Consider the following 27,960-nt stretch of genomic DNA (forward strand, 5'->3'; position numbering starts at 1 on the left):
ATGACTAATATTACATTGTAGATACATGCATTTTCTTTTTTCACTCATATATTAATGAGCACCTATACTGACTCCATGTGCCATTAATAGCGTGGCATTAAACATGGCTGTGCAAGTGTCACTCTGGTATGCTGATTTTATTTTCTTTGGCCATATGTACAGAAACAAAATGGCAAGAGCTTATAGTTGGACAAATTGCCTAGTAGTCAAATGACAAACAACTAATATCCATACTTTGTATGAAACTCAAAAATACTTTTAAGAAAAATAAATTCAATATTAATGTAGAGAAATTATCTTAACAGAAACTTCCCAAGAGAAGAAAATCAAATGACCAACAAATATATGAAAAAGCTCATTATTATCAGCTATCAGAAAAATCCTAATCAAAACTATGGTGGGGGCTTTCTCTGACCCCAGTTAGGGTGGCTGATGAGGATGTGGAGATAAAGGAACTCTCTTGCATTGTTGAGAATCAGTAATGTGTTGGGCATCATGGAGACTCCTCAAACCAGGAAGCAGGAAGCAGTGTAGACAATAAAATGCAGCCTTCTTTATAGCATTTTTCATTGTACATAACAACAACTGGTAGGAAATTAATAATTTAAGGGAGCAAAGCAAGTAATTCAGACAGACTAGAGAGAGGTATCATCCAATTCCTCCTTCTACTGTTCATTCAGTTCATTTGTCTGCCCCTTCCTTCTTTCCTTCTTCCTTCATTCATTCACCCCTTCCTTCCTCTCCCCCTTCTTTGGGAAAGCAAACATTTAAACCAGAGGAGAAGGTATGGCTTGAGAAAGAACTTTGAATAGTATATGGAAAGAGTTGCAACAAGACAAATTTTCAGAAAAAAAATTTCTTAGGAAAAATGGGGCAAATGGGTACAGAGATGACTGCAAATTATAGATAGCTTTGCAAACTTGGATGATAGGTACTATTTAATCTAGAATTTTTTTTTACCAGTTTTTAAAATTCAGAAGTGTTAAAATAAAGGCACTGTATTAAGAGGGTTCATTCACCACATACATTTTTGGTTCATGACACTACTGGGCACACTTTCAGATATCTCTTAAGTGATAAAATTGCATGAATCTAAAAAGTAGGCCAGAGAGTAGGCTGACTTTCAGCCTAGAAATGTGAACTATGACACTGATTAAACAGATAAATCAAGACCCTGACTTCTGGCCTGTCCAAGCTAACCATGGGTGATCAGATGATGATTATTTCCATAGCAGAAAAGCAGGAAGAGAGAACCTCCTCTAGTTAAAAATGTCTCCAGCCAGGTGTGGTGAAAGCTGTAACCTCAGCACTTGGGAGCAGGCAAGAGAAAACGGCTAGCTTGGACCACAGAGGTAGAATCTGTCTCAAAAGCCTCCACCCCATTATCTTAATTGACTCTTTATCTGGGCACCTCACTTGAAGCTTCCAATGTCTTGACCTGGGAGAATTTTATTTTATAGTCATGGCTATAAACAACAAATGAAATGGCAGAACTGTGATGGCCAAGACTCATTGAACACAAAGACCTTTAATGAATGCCAGCAAGATCAAGTCTGAAGATGTACAGTACTGTGACTGGGCATTTCTTAACCGCTTGTATGTATTTACTTTACAAGTCCTGATCAACAGGTTTGAAAATACCCTAGGAAAGGATTTTCTTTTCTTTTTTCTTTTTTTCTTTTTCCACTAAGGATTTTCTAAGACTGCAGATAGCAACTGCCTATGGTAATACTCACCCCTGAAAAAGAATTTATTAAATCGCTTGATAATTTGAGGACAGTAATTCTGAATACAGGAAATAAATGTAGTCAGCTTAAAAAGAAAATTAGGATAAAGAGAATGAATCTATGAGGGAGCTCAAACTATTTCTGTAGAGTTTTACAGAACACAGAAATTCTTAGAGTTTAAGAAACAGAAGGTGAGAAGCCCTCTTTTTGAATTGTTAGTCAGGACTGTGGAAAAGACTCCAGAAACATATAGTCCATTGCTGTTTCCCTTGAGTGACCCCCAGAGGTAAGTTGTTATTGCTCATGGAAAGTCTCTGGAATATTTTTAAAACTACTCATGAACCTATAATTATTTCAAAATAAAGTTTAAAGTAAATATGTATAATTAAAAATGTATACACGTACAAGATTTTTCTCAAAAATCCCATTTCTTGTGTCTTTTTTTCTAAGCTAGAATTATAGATATGCGGGTATCTAATAAGAATCTACAAAGGGGAATGGTGAACAAGAAGGCAACAAGCAAGGAGACAGAAGCATTTCCCTTGGAAAAATCTTCAATTTGTGTTTTTTTAAAAAAGAGTATAAATGCCACATTTTAGAATTTCAAACAATATCTGATTTACTACTACTTTTTTAAACAGTAAACTTTATGCATCTGAATGTAAAACCATACTGAATAGTACATAACATCAAAAGAGCAATCCCACTTTTGGAATGCTGTTCTAAAGATGTAATTATTAAGGGAAGAACAATGAAGGTGATACTATATCTCAGTGGCAGAACACTAGCCTAACATGCACAAGGCCCTGGGATTGAGCCCCAGCAACAATAAAAATTAAAAATAAAAAGGAAGGTACAGAGCAAATATGATCAATGCACACATGTACTTGAATAAAAATGTCCTTATGTAATACATTACCATATGCTATGAGATATACACAATGAAAACTTAAAAAATAATTTTTAATAGAAAAAGAAGAAAGTATAATGTGAGTATGTTCATTAGAACTAGTTATAAGGCTATATTCAGGATTAGTAAGGATTAAATTTAAATGGGTCTCATGATTTGTTTTATTTTATATGATGGCAGAAAGACATGAATGTAGGATGATGAAAACTAATCACAATTCTTTATAATCTGATTCTACACTCTTAAATAATAGGATTTAACTTAATCTCTAACTCTCCATAGTGACATCAAATAGCAAAGAATATGGCATTTGAAGTTTGATAAAAGTTACTAATGGAACTTGGGAGATAGTTCTGTGGGGAAAGAACTTGCTGTGCAAACAAGAGGACTTGAGTTCAAATCCTGAGATAGGCATGATTACATATGATTGTAACCCTAGCATTGGGGTTAGACAGGTAGATCCCAGAAACTCAATGGTCATCTAGCCCAGTTGAAATGGTGAACTTCTGACTTAGTAGAGACTCTGTCTTAAGTAAGGTAAGAGAATGACAGATGAAGACACTTGAAGTCCTTGTCTGGCCTCCACATGTGTGCTTATAGGCACAAGCACCTATGTACATACTTGCATGCATATCTTCCATATATGACAAGAGTTTACTTGTAGTCATAGCTGGTATGTATTCAAACAAGCCAAGATGCTGAAGAACCTCTGTGAACTGAGGTTTGTAAAAACCAGTGTTTGAAACTGTATTCTCCAGCCTACAGACAGTGCTGAAAGAAGAGGTAGGACTCACCAGTTGTAATCCAGTCGGGATTGGTGCAGCTGCTGCTGTTTGAGGAGAAGCTTCGTCTCTTGCTGGGCCAGAAGATGCTGAAGGCGTTCCTTTTCAATTTCTAGTTCCATTTTCTGAAGCATCAATTGTTGCCTTCGATCTTCTGAGAGTTGCTTTTTGATATCAGTTTCACTGGGTTGCAATGTCACTCTACCATGCATGAGAGGTACCCAGGAAAGCCCACAATGACTGCATGATTCCAGCTGTGTCTTACAACACTGAGGGGCTATGTTCACAGGCTGGTAGTTCTCATGAACATAATCTTCACTTTCAGAGCATTTATGAGCACAGTACTGACTTGATGGAGTGCATGGAAGGTGTGGATATTCCTTTATCTTCAGCTCTTCTGAAGGTAGGACTTTCTCTATTGGGGCTGCATCTATTGGTTTCCTCCCTGGAGATTCAGAAGCACCTTTTCTGGTTTCTGATGACACCCTCTCTAAACCCTCTTTGTGATGATGATGTATTATTGGTTTTAAAGTAGTATTCCTCAATGTTGTTGAGGATTCTGAAACTGAGACCTGGGTTGCTGACTTAGGCATTGCCTTGGTCTGACAGTAGGTTTGTGGTTTGGCTACACTCAAGTAGGAACCATCCAGGTCCATCATCGAAGACTGGTGAGTACTTTTCCTGTTGGTTATCTAAGAAGAAACACAGAAAAAACAACTTCTGGTTTTGTTTTTCAGAAATCAATGACATATGTTCACCAAAACAAAACTCTTATTTCCTTTTCTTAAATATTACAGTATTCACATTGCTAATGTTCCACAAAGCCACATCCATTTCAAACCACCTTTATTTCAGCAAATCTATAGGAGATTAAGAAAGATCCAATATTACCACCTGCTGTTTTTGAAAATCTTTGGTGATTTTAGGAGTTGCAAGTACTTAAGGTTATATAAAATCAACCTTAAGATGCAAACACATTAAATATTAATATCTAAAAATGTCTATCTTTGAATATTGAGTCAAGAAATCCATTCAGTCACCTTAATATTCTTTGATTAGCTATTACACAGAACAAGATTTGATGTAGAACATTTCACAATATTCTGAATAGCTACTGCTATTATTATTATTATTATTATTATTATTATTGTTTTTTCGAGACAGGGTTTCTCTGTGTAGCTTTGGAGCCTATCCTGGCACTCACTCTGGAGACCAGGCTGGCCTCGAACTCACAGAGATCCACCTGTTCTATTAGACTGTAACCACTTGAATGGTTTAATTGAAAAATCACTTATGTTTGTAGCTGAAATAAAATATTTTATATTTAAATAATTGCTTTTTATTAGAATTATATATGTTGAAAGTAGTTGGTTTTATCTGTACTCTCTAAAAATACTTATAAAAAGCTGGGCGTTGGTGGCGCACGCCTTTAATCCCAGCACTCGGGAACTTGATGGGGAAAGCTGAAGAATCACAAAGCCAGACTGGGCTCTGTAGCAGCTTCCAGAACAACCTGGCCTACTTAGACTCTGTCTCTTTTGAGACAGAGAGAGAGAGAGAGAGAGAGAGAGAGAGAGAGAGAGAGAGAGAGAATGAGATCTAAGATTAACTTAAATCATGTGTCACTAAGAGAAAAAAAGAAAAGAAATAGAAATCAAACTTCCTAATAGGTTCTAAATATAAAATTCAGCTGCTTTATTACTGGAGTTAAAGATATCTAATGCTTTGGGACCCATGCAAATAACAATAGACCTGAATGAACCAGATGTGTTTTTCTTTCTAGAGTTGCTCCATGCCCTTACATGTGGCATTAACAAACACAAACTCACTTAATGAAGGCTTAAAATAACAAAAAATTCGGAATTGCTTCTGTGGCATATGGGTAATTAAAATCCTACACAAGCACACAGCTATCATAGTGCTCACACAGAGATCAGAGGACAACTTGTGGAAGTTGGTTCTTTCCTTCAACCACACAAGTCCTGAGGATCAAACCAAGGTTGTCAGGCTTGGTAGCCAGCACCTTTACCTCATGGACCATATCTCTAGCCTGCATATGGGTTTAATAGAAAACTTTCAGATAAGTAACACAAACATAGAAAATATTTTTAAAAGAGGCAAAATTTCTTTTAAAAAAAAGCACAGCTTAAGTGTATGGCTTAATGAAATTGCACATTTGTTTACATGGATGTAACTATCTTCGTGGTCAAGTTACAGTACACCTCTATCACCCAGAAGTTTCTCTGTATGCTTTCTGATTAACACCACTGCTCTATGCTAATTAGTTATACCTTTACTGATTTATACTACAGTAAATCAACATTCATTGTTTTTTATCATTATATAGTATTTTGTTGTATGACTATGGCACAATTTACTTTTATTTTATTAATGGGGGAAACTCATTTAGAGCTCTTAAAAGCTACCAGAGTTCTTATATAAGTGTTTTAAACTATTTTTTCTTTTTTGAAATTTGTTTTTATTATTCAATGTATGACTTTCATTTTTATTTTCCTTCTTAATTTTTTTTACTTAAATTAAAAACAATCTTATTTTACATACCAATCCCTATTCCCTCTCCCTTCCATCCTCCCATGCCCCCCACTATCTCCCCATTCTAGCCCTCATCCACTCCCCAGAGAGGGTGAGGCCTCCCATGGGGGAATCATCAAAGTTTGTCACATCATTTGGGGCAGGGCCTAGGCCCTCCTCCATGTATCTAGGCTGAGAGAGTATTCCTCCTTAGGGAATGGGCTACCACACTCCATGAACTAGGGATAAATACTGGTTCTACTGCCAGAGGCTCCACAGACTACCTAGGCCTCCTAACTGTCACCCATGTTCAGGGGGCCTGGTTTGGTTCTATGCTGGTTCCTCAGCTGTCAGACCGGGGTCCATGAGCTCCCACTTGTCCAGGTCAGCTGTTTCTGTGGGTTTCCCCAGCATGGTCTTAACCCCTTGACTCCTTTACTCATCACTCCTATCCAGGAGTTTGGCTCAGTGTTTACTGTGGATCTGTTTCTGGATGAAGGCTCTAGGATGGCATTTAAGGTAGTCATCAAACTCATTATAGGATATTTAAGGTAGCCTCTCCACTATGGCTTATATTCTTAGTTGGGGTCATTCTTGTGGATCCCTGGACATTTCCCTAGTGCCAGGTATCTCTTTAAATCTATAATGGCTCCATCTATTCAGGTATCTTTTCTTGTTTTTCTTCTCTGTTCTTCCTTTGACTCATCTTCCTGGTCCCTCATGTTCTCCCTTCACCCTCCCTCCTCCTCCCATGCTCCAAATTTGCTCAGGAGATCTTGTCCCTTTCCCCTTCTCTGGGGGACTATATATGTCTCTCATAGGGTCCTCCTTGTTTCCTAGCTTCTCTGGGGTTGTGGATTATAGGCTGGTAATCCTTTGCTCTATGTCTAATATCCACTTATGAGTGAGTACATACCATACTTGTCTTTCTGTGTTGTGTTGGGGTTACCTCACTCAGGATGGTTTCTTCTAGTTCCATCCATTTGCCTGTGGATTTCAAGATTTCAATGTTGTTGGTTTTTTTTTTTTTTTTCCCTCCCGGCTGAGCAGTGTACATTTACTCCACGGTGTAAATGTACCACATTTTCATTGTCCATTCTTCAGTTAAGGGACATCTAGGTTGCTTCCAGGTTCTGGCTATTACACATAATGCTGCTATGAACACACTTGAACAGATGTCCTTGTTGAATGAGTGTGCATCCTTTGGGTATATGCCTAAGAGTGGAATTGCTGGATCTTGAGGTAGACAGATTCCCATTTTCCTGAGAAACTACCATACTGATTTCCAAAGTGACTATACAAATTTGCACTCCCACCAGCAATGGAGGAGTGTTCCCCTTTCTCCACATCCTCTCCAGTATAAACTGTCATCAGTGTTTTTGATTTTAGCCATTCTGACAGGAGTAAGCTGGTATCTCAGAGTTGTTTTGATTTGCATGTCCCTGGTGGCTAAAGATGTTAACATTTCAGGCATTTTAGATTCCTCTATTGAGAATTCTCTATTGAGCTCTGTACCCCACTTTTTAATTGGATTATTTGGTGTTTTGGTGACTAGTTTCTTGAGTTCTTTATATATTTTGGAAATCAGCCCTCTGTCAGTTAATGGGGTTGGTGTAGATCTTTTGCCATTCTTTGGCTGCCATGTTGCTGACTGTGTCTTTTGATTTACAGAAGCTTCTCAGTTTCAGGAGGTCCCATTTATTAATTGTCGATCTCAGTGTCTGTGCTACTGGTGTTACGTTCAGGAAGTGGTCTCCTGTACCAATTCGTTCAAGGGTACTTCTCACTTTCTCTTCTAAGAGGTTCAGTGTGGCTGGATTTATGTTGAGGTATTTCTCCATAAAAGATTACATTGTCTTCCACATATAGGTTTCTCATATGTACTTTTTATGGAGATACATTTCTTCTAGTTCTATTCTAAGACTTTTATCATGAAGATATGTTTGATTTTGTCAAAAGCCTTTCCTGTATCAATTGAGATAATCATGTGGTTTTTGTACTTAAGTACATTTATATGGTTTATTACATTGACTTCCACATGTTGAAGCATCCCTGTATTTGAGGAATGTTTTTTTGTACTGTGGTTTTCAAAACTGTCCTGTATACTTAATATTTTAACTACAATCTACCATGTGGATTTCTTTTGGCCTTGCCTATTTGATGTTCTGTGCAATGCTTGTATTTTTATGGGTGTGCCTTTCTTAGTCTGGACAAGTTTTCTCCTATGAGTTTGTTGATTATCTGGTCTATGCCACCTACCTGGGATTCTTTTCCTTCATCTATTTCTATATTTCAAAGGTTTGGCATGTTTCATGGTACCTCACATTTCCCTCATGTTCCTTTCCTGTATTTTCTTTCATTTTCATATTCTTGCCTATGCTTTTCCCTATTAAATACCCTTATATTTCTACCTGACTCCGTATTGGTAATTTCCCACTATAGTCTAGATTCTCCACTTTATTTTTGGATAACCCATTGATAAGCTATTCTGTTTGATTCATTCTACTTATAAGGCCATTGAGTTATTTCACTGGGTATTAGGCTTTTCAATTCCATCTTCATTTCTTCTTGAGACGTCTTCAATGGCTGTATTTCTTTAATTTCATTTTCAAATCCTGCACTTTCTTCACCATTTCCATTAGCCTTATGTTTATGTTTTATTGACCATAATTCAAATGCTTATTCTTTTTGTATTCTCATTAATTCTCACTGAATTGTTTGTGTGTGCCATCTTTAAAACCCCTTGAATCCTTTTGAACAAGTTTACAATTGTTCTTTTAAAGCCTATGTCCTAGGCTTCATCCAGGTAATGTCACTGGAGAACACGTCTATAGAACTGGTGTGTTTCGGGAATGGGGTGGAGAATACTGCCTTGATCTTTCATATTCTTTGTAATTTTGCAACAAGATTTGCAACATTTCAACCTCCTTTGTTGGTTATATGTCTGATTTGGAGACAACAGGCTAGGTACAGCTCTAGGTGCAGGTTGGGTTAGGCCTGAAGACAGGGTATGTTTTTGAAGGAATGATGTCAGGTGGAGCTAGACGGCTTGCCTGGCCTTCAGGATGCATGTTCTGATTCAAAACTTTAGTTTGGGGGTAGACCTGGGGTTGAGAGGGTTTATGGAGGAGAGGATCAGGTGGACTCCCCTGACTAGACCCTCGTGAAAGATGTGCATGATCTTTATTAGAAACTAACATGGTCATTTTTTAAATATCCCATCAATAAAGTACACAACCCTCAGTTGTTCCACATTCTCACTAACATTTGGTCATACATTTTTATTTTTAGGCATTCTGTCATGTAGAGAAGTCTCACCATATTTTAAATTTTATGATTCTATCATGTGACATGGCACTAAACAACTTTTCCTTATCAGCTGACCCATCTAGATAATTCCTTACAAGTATGCATGCTCAGAGGCTAACCCAAACTAGTCCTTCATAGGCATGTCAGGAGACTTATCTCCCAAGTGACTCCAGATCCCTTCAAGTTGGTGACCAATATTAACCATCACAGAAAACATGGACGAAATCTGTGCTAATTATTTCTAATGAGAAAACTTAGCTGTAAATGATCATGTTCAGTGACCACTGAATTGTCACATGCTCCCCAAACACCTGGCACTTAGGGTGTTCTGGGACTTTTTATTATTTTTTTTATTGTTTTTTATTTTATTAGTTCAAATTAGGAACAAGCTTGCTTCAGATGTCAATCCCTTCTCCCTCTCCCTCCCCTAACCCCCAACATCCCACCTGCCCCTAGCCATCCCCCTTCCACTCTCCAGGCAGGTTAAGGCCCTCAAAAGGGGCTCCCCAAAGTCTGGGACTTTTTTTTTTTTTTTGGTGTGTGTGTGTGTGTGTGTGTGTGTGTGTGTGTGTGTGTGTGTACATGCAACTGGTATCTGAATCAGTAGTGGTAGGGTAGGCAAGCACACTACTATATCCTTAACCGCACATATGCAATTCTTAGAACACAGAATGTACTGTGCCAACTGTTTTATACACACAATATTTATATATTTATATACACAATATTACTTAGTATCAGCTCTATAGCTCTACAAGACAGCTCTTTTCTTTTGGAGACAGGGTTTCTCTATGCAGTACTGGCTGTTTTGGAGCTTTTTTAAAAGAAATCATCCTGTCTTGGTCTCCCACAGGCTGGGCAAACTGTTTTAATTACCAGTTTATGGATAAGAAAATGAGGTTTGATCAAATAATATAACTTTACATCAATATTTCAAGTGAGACACGCCCTAGCTGCACTTTACACTTGTTTTTCTTTCATAATAGATACTTTTAAAATTTGCCTGCATATATATCTGGGTACCAAGTGCACACCTGGTGCCTGTAGAGGCCAGACGAGAGGGTCCAGTCCCCCTGGACATATGGTTGTGAGTTGTTGTGTGGGTGCTGAGAATCAAACCCACATCCATTAGAACTATCAGTAATCCCAACTACTGATCCATTACTCTAGGTCCATCTTTCTCAACAATTCTTTAGAGTGCAGTAACAATAGATAAATGTACAAACTAATATTACTAGTATATAATCATGTGAAAAATGCCTGGATGGTCATTATCTTGAAAACTGGAATTCAGATTTACACTTTTTTCTTAAGTCTAAATGAAGTCACACGATAACATATTCTTTTGTATCTAGTTTCAATTGTCCCATATTACATTTGCTAAGTGAACTCCGTAGTGTTGCAGATAGTGTAATTCTTTCATTTTTACACTTAGATAGTGGTAATCTACAGAACTTTTTTATTCTGTGAAAGGCCAGGCATTAAGTAGTTTAGGTTTTGCTACCTCACATCTGTTTTTGTGGCATAAAAACAAGAGAAAATAATAAATGTGTACAACTGTGTTTCAGTTAACCTAATTTATGGACACCAAAATTTACATTTCATGACTTTTCTCTGTTCCCTAAAATATATCCTGTAATTATATAATAATGTAAAAAATATTCTTAGCTCACCAGTTTATAAAACCATGTAGTTGGTTGTATTTGGCCTGCTGTTGTCAAGTAAATTTGGTGATTACATCCAATTATGGGATTCTAACAGGGCTGAGGATGGAACTCAATTGTAGAGCATTTACACTATATGTGGAATGTTGAAATTAAAAAAAATGCTGTATACACTAAGATATGTTCAAAATCTAACAAGAAAATAAACAATGTAATTTAGTGTAGTAGTACAAGACTATAATCCCAACACTGACACTCAAGAGGCTGAGTAGAAATAATCTTGAACTCAAGGTTAGCCTGAGCTACTAGCAAGCAAGCCTCTGCCTCAATAATAAAGGAACAAAACTCTCAACCAATCAAAACCCCTAAACCAAGTGCTTGCCTTCCTATATTTCTTTGTGATAATGAATGGGATAAGACAATCAGAATTTCAAATGACATTTAGCAGGAAAGCATGCCAACTAATATACATAATACTGGAAAAAAGAACTGCATTAGAAATTAGGGGGAGCAGGGTGGTGGTAGTACACACCTTTAATCCCAATACTCGGGAGGCAGAGGCAGGCAGACATCTGTGAGTTTGAGACCAGCCTGGTCTACAAGAGCTAGTTCCAGGACAGCCTCCAAAGCCACAGAGAAACCTGTCTCAAAAAACTGAAAAAATAAAAAGAAAGAAAGAAAGAAAGAAAGAAAGAAAGAAAGAAAGAAAGAAAGAAAAAAAGTAAAAGTAGTTGAGTTCACCATGGGGGTACTTGTTGGGAGCCAAACCTCAGGGCTTGGCATGAGACCCTAGGTCATGCTTGGCAAGCCACATAGTTAACCTTTACATAGCAGCTCCTTAGAACCTCAGCTCAAGAAAAGAAACAACTTGACCCAGTCCTCCACCCACAGGCTCAGTTACCTAGGCAACCCCTTCCTGGACCTCTTACTCAAGAACTCTTTACCCTGCCAAACATCCTCTTTGTGGCTTCCTAATATCCTGCCTATACTAACACCCGGTGCACAAACAACCCATTCTGCCCCTCCCCATATCCTGATTCTATAAGCTAGCCTGAGAAAAGTAAAGTTTGACACTTGATCAGAATCCTGTCTTGGGTTCTCGTTCTTTCTGCGTCTCTTGTCCCCATTCCCTATCCCTGACCCTCTTGCCCCAGGTTGACATCCTGCAGGTCAGGACAGGTAATTTAGGAGTTTTCCTATACAATGGACGCCACTGACCATGAGGAGTGCCTTCTGACAATGAAATCCTTGGCATAGCATACCATGGAATCCACAGCACAGAAAAACAAACAAACAAACAAACAAACAAAACAAACAAACAAACTGGCACTTCTGGTTTACAACAGACCTGGAGAAAGGTTTTCTTTAACCTGGGTAGACACAGACTAAATGGAAAAAATCCATAGAAAAGAAAAAGATTTAAAATCAAGTATATGAGGGCTGGTAAGATGGCTTGATGTATAAAAGACTTGCTGCGAAAATGACAATCTGAGTTTGATCCCCAGAACCTATGTAAAGTTAGGAGAAAATAAGCTCTACAACGTTGTCTTCTGACCTCCACAAAAAGCCACAACATACCCAAACTCACATCAAACATACATCATACACTCCCATACTCACACAATAATAAAGAAAAAAATGGTGTAAAATATTTAGGTTAGACATCATGAGGAATTTTCTATAACAGAAATTTAAGAAACTAATGGAGTTGAAAATTTCCCTCAAGTTTTAAGATACTTTTTATATGATCCTTTATATAGAGATCTATATTATAAACATCTATGATATGTTATCTCATACACATGTATGCAAAAGCTATCCCCAAGTTCTCACATGTATAAACAAGCTATCCCCAAGTTCTCACATGTTAAAAAAAACCTACATTACTACATTGAAGAATTATCCACATATAAACAGCTGTTTCTATGAATCACCACTAGATGGATAATCTCCCTGTTATAAAAGAATAAGTAGAACATAAACAAAATAGCAGTAATATTTCATATTTTTGAGAATTTCATATGAGTACTGTATTTACTTCATTTCCACTCCACCCACTCAAATTCATACCTTTTCTTTAATTATTGCTACACACATACATGCGCACGCATACATTCACACACACACATACACACACTACAATCTGCTGAGTCTATTGAGTATTGCTCATATGTGTATGTGTTTAGGGCTGATTGCTTAGCATGATATAACCTATTAGGGTAATGGAGAAGACTGACTTTCCCTCTCTTAGCAGTCACTAATTAACTGAAAGCTCTTCATTCAGGGTAGGACTCTAATTAATTTCCCCTGTTCTCTTTGGGACATCAATTGGTTTGGTTATCACCTTGTTTTGGGATACTTAGGAACTGATTACTTCCAATGTGCTCATGAGTCCTTGTCCACAAGAATAGTCAATATTAACAATAGGTCTTGAGGTATTTGCTTTTTTATGGTAGTTTTCCTATCTTGACAAGTGTTAACAATTCTAATTTCCTTCATACCATCTTATGAAAAGATAATTATCAATTCTGAACTTCAAAATTCCCTCTCCCTTTTTTAAAATGTCAATAGCACTGTGCATGTGCATGTGCGTGTGCGAGTGTGTGTGTGTGTGTGTGTGTGTGTGTGTGTGTGTGTGTGTGTGGTGGGGTGCAAGTCACTGTTATCTCCTAAAATATTTTGGAGTTAGTGCAGAATGGCATGTTGCATTTTAACACTATACACGGACCAGTTGTCAAACTGACAGAAAATTCCTAATGCAACAGCTGCACTGTGTGGTTTGCCAACGTCTCATACCAAATAAATGTTCATTTTCCTCAGTGCAATTAACTATCCTATACTGGCAGATTTTTCTAGAAGATCATCAAGGTAGATTACCTTCCAGCATTATGAACTAAATACTTACAGGTGTTATATCATCAGTTGTAACTTACAAACTTTTGCATTTAGCAAGACACTCAGGAAAATGAATCATTTTATTTATGAATAATTTATAAGAAATTCACAACATGCTCCTGGCATCATCCATGGCCTTTTCCAGGTCATATGACACCAATTAGAGCTGAATTTTAAATTATTCAATAACCTGAACTCTCTTGTCATTTAACATATAGATATCAATGCAGTAAACAAGTTAAATCTAATGGACCCTGGAGGTTTGAGCTCCTTCACAGCTCAGCAGCTGAGGCCGTAGGCTATCAACGGAAGGGAAAATGACAGAACACAGCAGCTATGCACATCTGCAAGGCTCTAATAACTTATTCTAGTTCCCAAAGGGACTGCAGCACACTTTAGGAATATTACATCTAAAAGACATTAAAGTCACTAATTATGAGGATTAAAAGAATGTGGGCACAGAGAAGACACATAATGACATGTAAATGACAGAACAATGGACTAGATACCAAATACCATAGCAAGTCCTAGGAATACCACCATAGGCCAGCCAATAATTTTCTGTAGTAACTACCACGTGCAGTAAAAGGCTAAACCTTCTTTTATCATTACTATATTTCCTGAAAGTCAGAATTTTGAGTTGTTAAAAAGAAATAGCTTGTAATAAATGACAGTACATTTAAGCTGAAGTCAAAAGACACTGATCAGAATTCCACTGTGGTTACTTTGGAGTTCTGTTGCTTTAAGCAAATTACTTTGGCTCTCTTAAGGAGTTTAGTCATTTGTAAAGAAGGGATTTGGCTTGATAATCTTTGTGGTTTATGCTATCCTTAATATTGCTGTTTTGTAAACAAAGGAAAGGAGAGAGAGGAAAAAGGGATGGATGAGAAATCAGCAATGAGCAAAACTGTCTTCTGAGACTCATACATTAAGGAGGGAAATTATCTTATTTTATATATTTGCCCCAAACAGATGACTGAATAAGATAACTGTATAGTTGTGATAACAATTCTAAGAATTCTGATAGATTTTTTTAAAGGGACAATCATGTCATCAAAGGATATGTAACTACATTAGTGACTCAGATTATTCAGTCAAAACTGCAGAAAAAAGGCAGCTTTAAGTACTTTAGTTTCTAAGAAATAAGCACACAGCTAGCTTTACTTAATGAAGAATCGGAAAAAGTGTGTGTGTGTGTGTGTGTGTGTGTGTGTGTGTGTGTGTGTGTGTGTGTGTACAGAGAAAGGAGATTTATGGCCGCATTGCAAAAGGAACAAATAAAAGAGTTCCAGTAACTTAGAGGTCAATCTTCTTCAGGGTCTTAGCATGAGTTGTAGGTTTAAATACAGGTCAAGAAGTATAAGCAATCATGCTTATGAAGAAATCCTGCCCATCACTGACTAGCCTTGTCTCATTTCAGGTCTGTCTTTCAAGGTGGTCTGATGAGTTGTCAGTGTTAATTATCTTTCTAAGAGGCAACCCTACTCTGGCAGGGTGGCCATTTTCATTCTATTAATCCCATGAGTAAGCTTTCTTTCTTATTTCCTCAATTTCATTCTTCTGTATCTTAAAGCTTTTATTATGCAAGTCCTTTACTTGCTTGGTTAGAGGTATCCCAAGATATTTTAACTTTTTGAGGTAATTTTGAAAGGCACTATTTCCTTGCTTTCTTTCCCAGTTTGTCATCTGCATGTAAGAAGGCTATTAATTTTGTGTGTTAATTTTATGTCCTGCTAATGTACTGAAAGTGTTTAGCAGTGGGACACCCTGACTTCTTCCTGTCCTATTTCTATCCACTTGAGTTGTCTTATTGCTCTAGCTATGACTTCAAGTTCTACATTTACTAAGTACAGAAAGGTGGACATCCTTATCTTGTTCCTGAGTTTAGTGGGAATGCTTTGAGTTCCTCTGTGTTCAGGTTGCTTGTTCACTTTGGTTTGCTGCAAATCACCTTTATTATTTTGAGGTATGTCATTCACCTGTATTCCGAGTCTCTCCAGGACTTTTAACATGAAAGGATGTTGGATTTTGTCAAAAGCCCTTTCTGCATCTAATAAACTGATCATGTGACGTTTGTGTTTCTGCTTATTTATATGGTGGATTGCCTTTATCAGTTTACATATGTTGAATCACCCCTGCATAATTTTATAGTGAAAATTAGACATAAGGAAAGATACCTTGAAAGATATGGTGAAAAAATTTTCTGAAGTCCACCCAGTTAAAGATGCAGCACACTCAGGCTTCTAAGAGGGTTATATGGAGTTTTCTTGTGCCTCCTTCTTAGTGTGGGCTATGTGGAAGATGCCTGGGTCCCACACAGCACTTCTAGGGTTATTTACTGACCTGTTATTCTACATTCAACATCAGGCTACAGAATGAACCCAAGAATTGCCTGCGGATAGATGTTTCAGTGCAGTTTACTTTTCAAGTGAGCAAGCAAAAATGAGTTTCTGTTTAATGAAGGAAAGTTTAAATGTCTTAACACCCCACCCCTACCCCAGCCACCAAATCTGGCACTGTCTAGTTTCCAGTTAACACTATCTGAATGTGACCAACTACACCTGTCACACTGTTATGTATGCCACTAGCTAGAAGAAAATAATTTGCATTGAATGTTTACACTAACAACTGGACAGAAACTGTTCTGAAAAACAAAGGGGTATTTAAGAAGTACCATTAGGTATAACCAACAGTAAGAGGTTTGGAAAGCTAGAGTGTTACTAGATCATGATTTGACAAAGTCAATCATATGCCTGTAACTAAAAATCAGAGTCCTTCCTAGGCAGCTGCAAACCAGGGATTCTGGAGACCTAGGGAGAAGTAATTCAGAAAGTAGAGCAAAGTGTAAATCCAGAGAACAAAGGTGGTTCCTTTTGGAGGATTAGCCCTGCCTTAAGATAAGAAGAACTGTTTGGCACTAAGTGCTTGGCACTATGCCAACCTTTACTCTTAAAAAACCCAAGACACTGTTACTTAGCTAGTTTAGGTTATTGTGCAAAGCTAGGCAATTTGGTTTAGAAATAAAAAAGAATGAGTGATCCAATTTCCTAGTGCCAAATGCCCTGACTCCTTTTCTGTTCTTAAGTGCCCTGGTTGGTGCCACTTCCCTTTATATGGTTTTTACCATTTCCTCAGCTCAAATGATTGTGCCTTTACAGCACCCCAAAATCATATTACTCATTTCTTTATTGTTGAACTTACTTTATGCTGCTCCTATGCAGTTAAGTGTTAACTGTTTTCAGATCTTAAGATTTCCTTGTGATGCTGAAGTATTATTTACACTTTTTAAAATGGAAACTCAACCCCAACTGGCCTATGAAACTTCTGGGTGATCTTCTGCCTCCACATCTCCTGCCTGAGGAATGCATGCCATTGTATCAAACATTTTAACTTCCATAGCATATGTGTCTAACTATATACCATCTCACCAATCCCTACATGATTTTTTATATTAGATCTGTGGAACTATATGGAAGTTTGGAGTGAAAGTTTCAATTGAAAGTAGAGATCATTACATTACTTTTGGCAATGTTCCATAAATAGAATTTAAAATAAGAAACTAATAGAAAAAAAACAAAATACGTGCTATTTCAGAGTAAAATAAAAAATTTAAAGTAAGAAACTTCAATGAAAAAGCTACAAAATATGTGCTATCTCAGACTAAAGCGGGGATCAGCAAGACTACAGGATACAAAATGTGAATAAAAGGCAATAAAAAACAAACACTGTCTTAGGAGACTGTTGCAGACCCCTAGACACTCCCCTTGCTCTATCACATATATTCCCTTGATCAAATATATTTCCCTCCCTCACAGCCATTTGTTGTCCTTCTCCAGCCATCCAGTGCAATAAATAGATGAAGGGTTAAACAATAAAAGATTCTTTGCTTTTGCACCGGAATAGGTCTCTTGGTGATTTTGGGGGTTCAGAATTTGGGTACAACCAGAACAAGTAGAAACTTAAAAACATAAAGCAAATTGTGTTTCCTACAAATCATTTTTAGTTAATGTCTTCCAATATAAAAGAAATAATTATAATATAAATGTAATCCTATAACTATTACAAGTACCTAGGACATAGATTTCCTACTTTTTCCTCCAAGGTCTACCCTGGTGAGTATCTCTAGTACTCAATACTTGTTTTTCTACAACCTTTCAGATCTATCCTGTACCACACCCAGTGCTCTGGCCTTGTCCCACTACCTCCTTCTGTACCAAAGCCAGCCTCTAGGCTTCCACCAGGACCTCCTCTAATTGCATCCTCCCACAGGACCCTTTGTACTGCACCCACCATCCTACTCCATACCCAGACTTCCATATCCTCATTCAGGTTCTCATCTGGTGAACACCCCTGACTTCTTTATCTACGCCTTTCTTGCAACCTACTAGGTTTAGCCTGGATCCCAGAATTAAAGCACCAGCCTGGTCTGGCCTGCCTGCTGTTGTGGCAATGGAGCTCTAGGCTTGGGCTAGGACAACCTACAGGACAATCCTACATCATACCCAACATTTCCTCTGACCTATCTACCCTCACAATTCTGGCTTGAAACAGGAAGCATATCCTGTTTCTAATCGAGTTCCTTCTGTCCACTTGACTTCATTCCACCCAAGCCACTTCCAACCTCTGAACTCCAAATGCCCCATATTTTTCTTCTCCCCTACCCTACATTGTCCATAACGAACTCAGAACAAAGGAAGTCTACATGCTGAAATCTCATTACAAGAACACCAACAATATGAAAAATCAAGCCAGTGTCTTCTCTCCAAAACCTATGATTCCTGTGAAAATGCTTGCCAATGAGAATTACCTAAATGAACTCTAGGATACAGAAATTAAAATGAACACAAACTTCCTAAAAGAATGCAAAGCGTAAAGAAAGCAACAGCTCAGTGAAATAAAGGAGAAAGAATTTGAGGAGAATAAACAACTAAGTAATGCCCAAGAAAACACAAATTACAAGACTGATAGAAATGATGAAGACAACCCAGTGAATTTCAATGAAAATCTTTATGAGTTCAAAAATATTAAATTACCCCTTGCATCCTCTCTGGTCACATGCAATAAAACTTAAAATTGACAGCACAAAACCCTCTAGTAAAATACAAACTTGTGGAGATTAACCAATTCATTACTAAATGCTGAATGGGTTAAAGACAGAATAAAAAAAATTCTGGAACTAAATGAAAAAGAACACAATAAAAGCTCTGGGACACTCTAAAAGCAAACCTATAAGGGAAATTTATAGCTAATTAAAAAAATCAGAAAGAACACAGCAAATGAGTTAATGACACAATTCAAAAAGTTTGAAAAATAAGGAACAAATCAAATCCAAATAGAGTCGATGGTAAGAAGAAGTAAAAATTCAGAGCACAAATCAACAAAATAGAAACAAAGAATCAGCCAGGCATTTGATGGTGCACGTCTTTAATCCTAGCACTGGGGAGGCAGAGACAGGCAATCTCTGTGAGTTCCAGGCCAGCCTAGTCTCCAGAGCGAGTGCCAGGATAGGCTCCAAAGCTACACAGGGAAACCCTGTCTCAATAAACCAAAAAAATAAAAATAAAAAAAGAAAGAAACAGAGAAAGGGAAAAAAATGAATCAACAAATCTCTGCACCTTTTATTTGAGAAGATAAACTGACAGGCCCTTGACCCAACTAACCAGAGAGGACCCAGGTAAACAGAATCAGAGATGAACAAGAAAACATTATAGCAGATACCAAAGAAATTCAGAATATTATAAGTGTATATGTAAAAAAAAAACCTGTACTCCATTAAGTTGTAAAAGAAATAGATGATTTTCTAGATACAGCCAAACCACAAAACTACTCAAGAAGAAATCAACAACTTAAAACGGGACCATAATTAATGAGATTGAAAGAGTAACAACAACAACAACAACAACAAAATTCCAGCTTAAAAAAAAAAGTTCAGGGCCAGAAGGAACAGCACAACTTTATCAGACATTAAAGGTCTACACCCAGTACCTCTTAAACTATGAGAGGGGGTGTGGTAGGGAGCACTACCAAACTCCTCTGAAGCTACTATCACTCTAATATCCTAAACAGAAGACACAACAAAAATATCCCAATAGGCAAATATCCCTGATGAACATACACCAAAAATACTGAACAGAATCTTGCAAATAAAATACAAACATATGCCAAAAGTGTTACTCAAGTTGGTTTTATCCCTGAAATGTAGGGATGTTTCAACATATGCAAGTCAATAAATGTATTAAACCACAAAAAAGGACTTAAAGACAAAAATCATATTTAAAAAGATGCAGAAAAAAGGCTTTGATAAAATCTAACATGCCTTCATGATAAAAGTCCTACAGAATGTAAGGCTAGAGAAAACATAACTCAACCTAATAAAACGAGACCCACAGTCAACAGCATCCTAAATGGAAAAGAATTTGATATAATCACACTCAAGTCTGGAAGGAGACAAGAACCCAAACATGAGTACAAATAACCTAGCAAATATTTGGAAAAGATGCCAAAAACATATACTGGAGGGGGAAAAGTGCATTTTCATTATGAGGTGTTTGGCAAACTGGATGTCCATATGAAGAAGAATGAAATTAGATTATCTATCAACTTACACAAAAACTAATATGCTAAGGACCACAGATTTATGCAGTGATAGTTCAGTGCATACTTCAGGGGTCACATCAGAGTTCCCTACCTCATGGAGATATAGACCTCATTCAGCAAGCAAGGCTTTGAGGAATACTGTTATCAGGGGATACCTTACTTAGAAGAGTGATAAGGTATATTGCCTTCTGTAGCTGTCCTTGTGGTTGTGTTAGCTGTCCTCATGGTTGGCATCTTGTGTGAAGAGCTCTTTCCCTCACATTACAGCTTGGGGATTTTTCCTATAGCACTACAGTGTGTTAATCATTTACTGGGCACAATTTCTCCTATGAATTGGTATATTGGATGATTTCCCCCAGAAATGCATGATTCTGACAAGAAAGTAATCAATACCCTTACTCTCTACCAAGTCTGTATATAAACTTAGAAGTTTGTTCCCCTGCAGTTATCTTCCTTACCAGACAGTGTTAGTGTCCAGACAAAGAGACCTTAATTGAGACATTCAGACACCCAAGGAGAAGAATTATAGTATGTCTAAAGTTGTTGAGCCATAGCTATCAGAGAAAAAGGGATCAAGTGTGTCCTGGATTCACTCTGCCCACAGACAGAGTAGTGGTGTTCTAAGCTAACCTTACATTAACCTTAAAGCAACTCCTTAAAGATGATTTTTGCCTTGCTTGTAATTTTTACTGATTATAACCTTTAGCTTATTTACCTACTCACATTTAAGAAAACAAGAAAGCATATGTATTTCCCTCTTTGATTTCCCTAATGACTTAGTCTCTCTCCCTTAATTAACTTCCTTTCCCTTTAAGAAGTTCTCAGGAACTTCTGCCCCAGGATCTGCAGGCAGACTGAATCAGTCCCTGAGGACCCTGGGATCCTGACTCTGCTGAGATCGATGGGCCATTCTGGCCCCCACAGAGTGCAGAGAGTGCAGAGGGGAGCTGCTTCAGCCCCTGCCTTGGGCCCAACCTCCATCTGCCCACCCTGGCAAACTCTGCCCAGGGATCTTCGACTGGACGAATCGACCCCTGAGGACTAAGCAACCCAGAGTCTGCTGACATCTCTGTGCTAGTGCTGCTCTCACCCACCTGGAGAGCGAGTGCCTCAGACCTGCCTGCACCCAAATTGAAACCCATCAGAGTATCAAAGTCAATTGCACACACCTGAAGAGAACACCGGACCCATACATACCAGGAAAGGAAGTGACACAAACTGTACCTACTGGAACAAGAGATGGGAAGATGACAATATAAGAAGACATCCAACAACAGGAAAACCAATATGACACCACCAGAGTCTTGGGACTCTACATCAGCAAGACATGAACATCCCACCACAGAAGAAGCAGAAGAGAGCAACCTTAAAAACAACTTCATGCAGATGATAGAGAACCTAAGAGAGGAAATCAGAAAATCCTTCAGAGAAATGGAAGAAAAGACAAACCAAAAGATGCAAGAAATCAAGGAAAGCCAAAAAAGCCAAGAAAATACAATTAAACAGCTGAAGGAAACAGTTCAGGACCTGAAAACTGAATTAGAGACAATAAAGAAAACACAAACTGAGGGAATGCTGGAAGTGGAAAAGCTGAGTAAACAATCAGGAACCACAGATGCAAGCATAACCAATAGAATACAAGAGATGGAAGACAGAATCTCAGACACTGAAGACAAACTAGAGGAAATAAACTCGTCAAGCAAAGAAAATCTGAAGTCTAACAAATCCATAACACAAAATATCCAGGAAATATGGGACACCGTGAAAAGACCAACCTAAGGATAATAGGTATAGAAGAAGGTGAAGAAACCCAACTCAAAGGTGCAGAAAACATATTCAACAAAATCATATAAGAAAACTTTCCCAACCTAAAGAAAGACATGCCAATGAAAGTACAAGAAGCCTACAGAACGCCAAATAGAGTGGACCACAAAAGAAAGTCCCCTCATCACATAATTAAAATACCAAACGTACAGAATAAAGAAAATATACTAAGAGCAGCAAGGCAAAAAAGCTAAGTAACATATAAAGGCAAACCCATCAGAATTACACCAGACTTATCCATGGAAACTCTGAAAGCTAGAAGGACCTGGATAGATATTCTACCAACTCTGAGAGAACATGGATGCCAGCCCAGACTACTATATGCAGCGAAGCTTTCAATCACTATAAATGGAGAAAACAAGATATTCCACCACAAAACCAGATTTAAACAATATGTAACCACTAATCCAGCCCTACAGAAAGTACTGGAAGGAAAACTCCAACCTAAGGAAATTAACTACACTCGCATAAACATAGGCAATAGATAATCCCACTCTACAAAAACACAAAATAAAAGGCAGGGTAAATCCACATACAATACCAGTACCAAAAACAAACAAGAATAAACACTCAATGGACCTTAATTTCCCTCAATATTAATGGTCTTAACTCGCCTATAAAAAGACACAGGCTAACAGATTGGATACGAAGACAGAATCCATCCTTCTGCTGCATACAAGAAACACACCTCGAATTCAAAGACAGACATTACCTCAGAGTAAAGGGTTGGATATTCCAATCAAATGGAACCAAGAAACAAGCTGGGGTAGATATCCTAGTATATAACAACATAGACTTCAAACTAAAATCAATCAAAAAAGATGAAGAAGGTCATTTCATATTCATCACAGGAAAAATCCATCAGGAAGAAGTCTCAATTCTAAACATCTATGACCCAAATACAAAGGCACCAACATTAGTAAAAGAAACATTATTAAAACTCAAATCACAAATAAGGCCTCACACAGTTATAGTGGGAGACTTCAACACCCCACTCTCACCACTGGACAGGACCACCAGACAGAAACTTAACAAAGAGATAAAGGAACTAACAGAAGTTATGACCCAATTAGGATTAACAGACATTTATAGAACTTTCTATCCAAACACAAAAGAATATCCCTTCTTTTCAGCATCACATGGAACCTTCTCAAAAATCGACCACATTCTTGGCAACATAGCAAACCTCAACAGGTACAAAAAAAAAATATTGGAATAATCCCGTGTCTTATCAGACCACCATGCTTTAAAGTTAGAAATCAAAAACAAATCAAAGTGCAAAAAACCTACCAACTCATGGAAATTGAACAACATGCAATTGCAACATTCCTGGGTCAAGGAAGAAATAAACAAAGAAATTAAAGACTTCCTAGAATTCAATGCAAATGTTGACACAACATACCCAAACTTATGGGACACTTTGAAAGCAGTACTAAGAGGAAAGTTCAGAGCTCTAAGTGCTCACATGAAGAAACCAGAGATTTGACATCACAGCTGAAAGCTCTAGAAAAAATGGAAGCAAATTCACCCTGGAGGAGCAGATGCCAGGAAATAATCAAACTGAGGGCAGAAATCGATAAAGTCAAAACAAAGAAAACAATTCAAAGAATCAATATAATAAAGAGTTGGTTCTTCGAGAAAATCAACAAGATAGACAAACCGTTATCCAAACTAACCAAAAGGCAGAGAGAGGTCATGCAAATTAACAAAGTCAGAAATGAAAAGGTGGACACAACAATGGACACTGAGGAAATCCAGAGAATCATCAGGTCATACTCTGAAAACCTGTACTCCACAAAATTGGAAAATCTAAAGGAAATGGACAATTTTCTGGACAGTTATCACTTACCAAAATGAATCAAGAACAGATAAGCAACTTAAACAGACCTATAACCCTAATGAAATAGAAGCAGTCATCAAAAGTCTCCTAACCAAAAAAAAAAGCCCGGGGCCAGATGGATTCACTGCAGAATTCTATCAGAAATTCAAAGAAATGCTAATACCAATACTCCTCAAATTGTTCCACAAAACAGAAGCAGAAGGGACATTGCCAAACTCTTTTTACAAGGCTACAATAACCTTGATAACAAAGCCACACAGACACTACTAAGAAAGAGAACTACAGACCAATATCCCTCATGAACATTGATGCAAAAATTGTCAATAAAATCCTGGCAAATCGAATACAAGATCATATCAGAGAAATCATCCACCATGATCAAGTAGGTTTCATCCCAGGGATGCAAGGATGTTTCAACATATGAAAATCCATCAATGTAATTCACCATGTAAACAGATTGAGGAAAAAAAAAACCCACATGATTATCTCACTAGATGCTGAAAAAGCCTTTGACAAAATCCAACACCCCATCATGATAAAGGTCTTGGAGAAATCAGGGATAACAGGAACATACCTCAACATAATAAAAGCAATATACAGAAACCCAAACATCAAATTAAATGGAGAAAAACTCAAGGCAATTCCTCTAAAATCAGGGACAGGACGAGGCTGTCCACTGACTCCATAACTCTTATTGCTAGAGCAATAAGACAACAAAAAGAGATCAAGGGAATACAAATCAGAAAGGAAGAAGTCAAACTCTCACTATTTGCAGATGATATGATAGTCTACATAAGTGACCCGAAAAACTCTACCAGGGAACTCCTACAGCTGAAAAACACCTTCAGCAAAGTGGCAGGATACAAGATTAACTCAAAAAAATCTGGAGCCTTACTATAGATCGATGACACATTGGTGGAGAAGGAAATCAGAGAGACATCACACTTTACAATTGCCACAAACAACATAAAATATCTTGGGGTAAGACTAGCCAAAAAAGAGAAAAACATGTACCATAAGAATTTTGAGTCTCTAAAGAAATTAAAGAAGATACCAGAAAATAGAAAGATCTCCCACACTCTTGGATAGGTAGGATCAACATAGTAAAATGGCAATCTTGCCAAAATCAATCTACAGATTCAATGGAATACCCATCAACATCCCAACACAATTCTTCACAGACCTTGAAAGAACAATTCTCAACTTTACATGGAAAAACAAATGACCCAGGATAGCCAAAACAACCCTGTACAATAAATTAACTTCTGGAGGCATCACCATCTCTGACTTCAAGCTCTATTATAAAGCTATAGTTCTGAAAACAGCTTGGTATTGGCACAAAAATAGACAGGTAGACCAATGGAATAGAATTGAAAACCCTGATATTACCCCATACACCTATGAACACCTGATTTCTGACAAACAATCCAAATTTATATGATGGAACAAAGAGAACATCTTCAACAAATGGTGCTGGCATAACTGGTTGCAGACATGTAGAAGACGGCAGTTAGAGCCAAGCCTATCGCCTTGCACAAAACTTAAGTCAAAATGGATCAAAGATCTCAACATAAATCCAGCTATACTGAACCTATTACAAGACAAAGTGGGAAATACCCTTGAATTAATCGGTACAGGAGACCGCTTCCTGAACATTACACCAGTAGCACAGACACTGAGGTCAACAATTGATAAATGGGACCTCCTGAAACTGAGAAGCTTCTGTAAGGCAAAGGAGACAGTCAGCAAGACAAAATGATAGCCCACAGACTGGGAAAAGATATTCACCAACCCCACATCTGACAGGGGGCTTATCTCCAAAATTTACAAAGAACTCAAGAAGCTAGTACTCCAAACACCAAACAATCCAATTAAAAAGTGGGGTACAGAACTAAATAGACAATTCTCAATAGAGGAATCTAAAATGGCTGAAAGACACATAAGAAAGTGTTCAACATCCTTAGCCATCAGTGAAATGCAAATCAAAACAACTCTGAGATACCATCTTACTCCTGTCAGATTGGCCAAAATCAAAAACATCAATGACAGTTCATGTTGGAGAGGATATGGAGAAAGGGGAACACTTCTCCACTGCTGGTGGGGATGCCAACTTGTACAGCCACTTTGGAAATCAGTATGGCGACTCCTCAAGAAAATGGGAATCAGTCTACCACAAGATCCAGCAATTCCACTCTTAGGCATATACCCAAAATAAGCACATTCATACAACAAGAACATCTGTTCAACGATGTTCATAGCAGTACTATTTGTAATAGTCCGAAACTGTAAGCAGCCTAGATGCCTCTCAACTGAAGAATGGATAGAGAAAATGTGGTACATTTACACAATGGAGTACTACTCAGCGGAAAAAAAACAATGGAATCTTGAAATTTGCAGGAAAATGGATGGATCTAGAAGAAACCATTCTGAGCAAGGTAACCCAATCGCAAAAAGACAAACATGATATGTACTCACTCATATGCGGATTTTAGACATAGAGTAAGGATTACCAGCCTACAATCCACACTGCCAAAGAAGCTAATAAACAAGGAGTTCCCTAAGAGAGACATACATGGTCCCCTGGAGAAGGGGAGAGGTACAAGATCTGCTGAGCAAATTGGGAGCACTGGAAGAGGGGGGCAGGAGCTAGGAGAATGAGAAGGGGAGAAGAGAAGGGATGCCAAGGACATGAGGGAGCAAAAGTATGAGTCAGGGGAAGAATACACTATAACAATAATGGAGATATCATAATAGAGGGAGACATTTTGGGTTTACAGAGAAATCAGGGAAACTAGGGAAATGTCTGGAGATCTACAAAGATGATACCAGCTAATTATCTCAGCAACGGAGGAGAGGATACCTTAATGTCCTCCACTGATTATGAGACTGATGACTGACTTATATGCCTTCATCCAGCAGCTGGTGGAAGTAGAAGCAGACACCCATAACTAATCACTGATCTGAACTGGAACCCAGATGCAGAGAAGGACCAGTGAAGAGCACAGAGGTCCAGACCAGGCTGGTGAAACACACAGAAACAGCTGACCTGAACATCCAGGAACTCTTGCTCCCCAGTCTGATAGCTGGAATACCAGCATGGGACTGATCCAGACACGAGGAACATGGGTTTCTGTGAGGAAACCGCAGAAATCTATGGGACCTCTTGTAGAAGCCCAGTATTTATCCCAAGCATAGGTGTGGATTTTGGGAGCCCATTCTATATAGAGGAATACTTCCTGAGCCAAGAGACACGGGGGTGGGCCTAGGCCTTATCCTAAAGGATACGAAAGACTCTGATGACACCCTATGGAAGGCTTCACCACCTTGAAAAGATATGTGACAGATAAGCTATATCCAGATCCAAAGGCAGAAAGACTCTAGAAGTGGCATGGGTTTTTGAAACTTCAAAGCCCATCCCAGTGACACACTACCTCCAACAATGCCACACCTCCTAATTCTTTTCAATCTTTTCAAATGGCGCCACTTCCTGGTGACTAAGCATTCAAATATACAAGCCCATGGGGGCCATTCTCATTCAAACAACTACACTCCACTCTCTGGCCCCTAAAGGCTTGTAACAATATCATAATGAAAAATGCATTTAATTCTAGTTCAAAAGTCCCCATAGTCTTATCAGAGTATCAACATTGTTTAAAAGTCCAAAGTTCAAAGTCTCTTCTGAGACTAAAGGCAATGTCCTAATTGTAACCCCCATGTGAAATCAAAATAAAAAGCAAATCATATAATTCCAGCATACCATGTCAAAAGATATGTATCACCATACCAAAAGGGAGGAAAGGGAGCATAGTGAGGAAATACGGGACCAAAGCAAAACTAAGTTTCAGCAAAACAAACTCCAAACTCTGTAGCTCTATGTCTG

The 27,960-nt window shown here is 38.0% G+C and overlaps 1 protein-coding gene across 5 annotated transcripts in view; it reads right to left on the reverse strand.

Moving 5' to 3' along the window:
• The window catches only part of Kiaa1328 (KIAA1328 ortholog), a 276,897-nt gene that overhangs the window by 101,511 nt on the left and 147,426 nt on the right, over positions 1-27,960 (reverse strand). For all 5 annotated transcript variants that reach the window (XR_004768371.1, XM_035440239.1, XM_035440240.1 and 2 more), the window contains one exon: positions 3,432-4,111. Coding sequence is in view for 4 of the 5 variants with exons in the window: in XM_035440239.1 (XP_035296130.1) it covers positions 3,432-4,111 (680 nt within the window). In the remaining variant the exon portion in view is untranslated. The remainder of the gene's footprint in view (positions 1-3,431; positions 4,112-27,960) is intronic.

This window comes from Cricetulus griseus, chromosome 2, assembly GCF_003668045.3.
Source record: "Cricetulus griseus strain 17A/GY chromosome 2, alternate assembly CriGri-PICRH-1.0, whole genome shotgun sequence".
Lineage (NCBI taxonomy): Eukaryota > Metazoa > Chordata > Mammalia > Rodentia > Cricetidae > Cricetulus > Cricetulus griseus.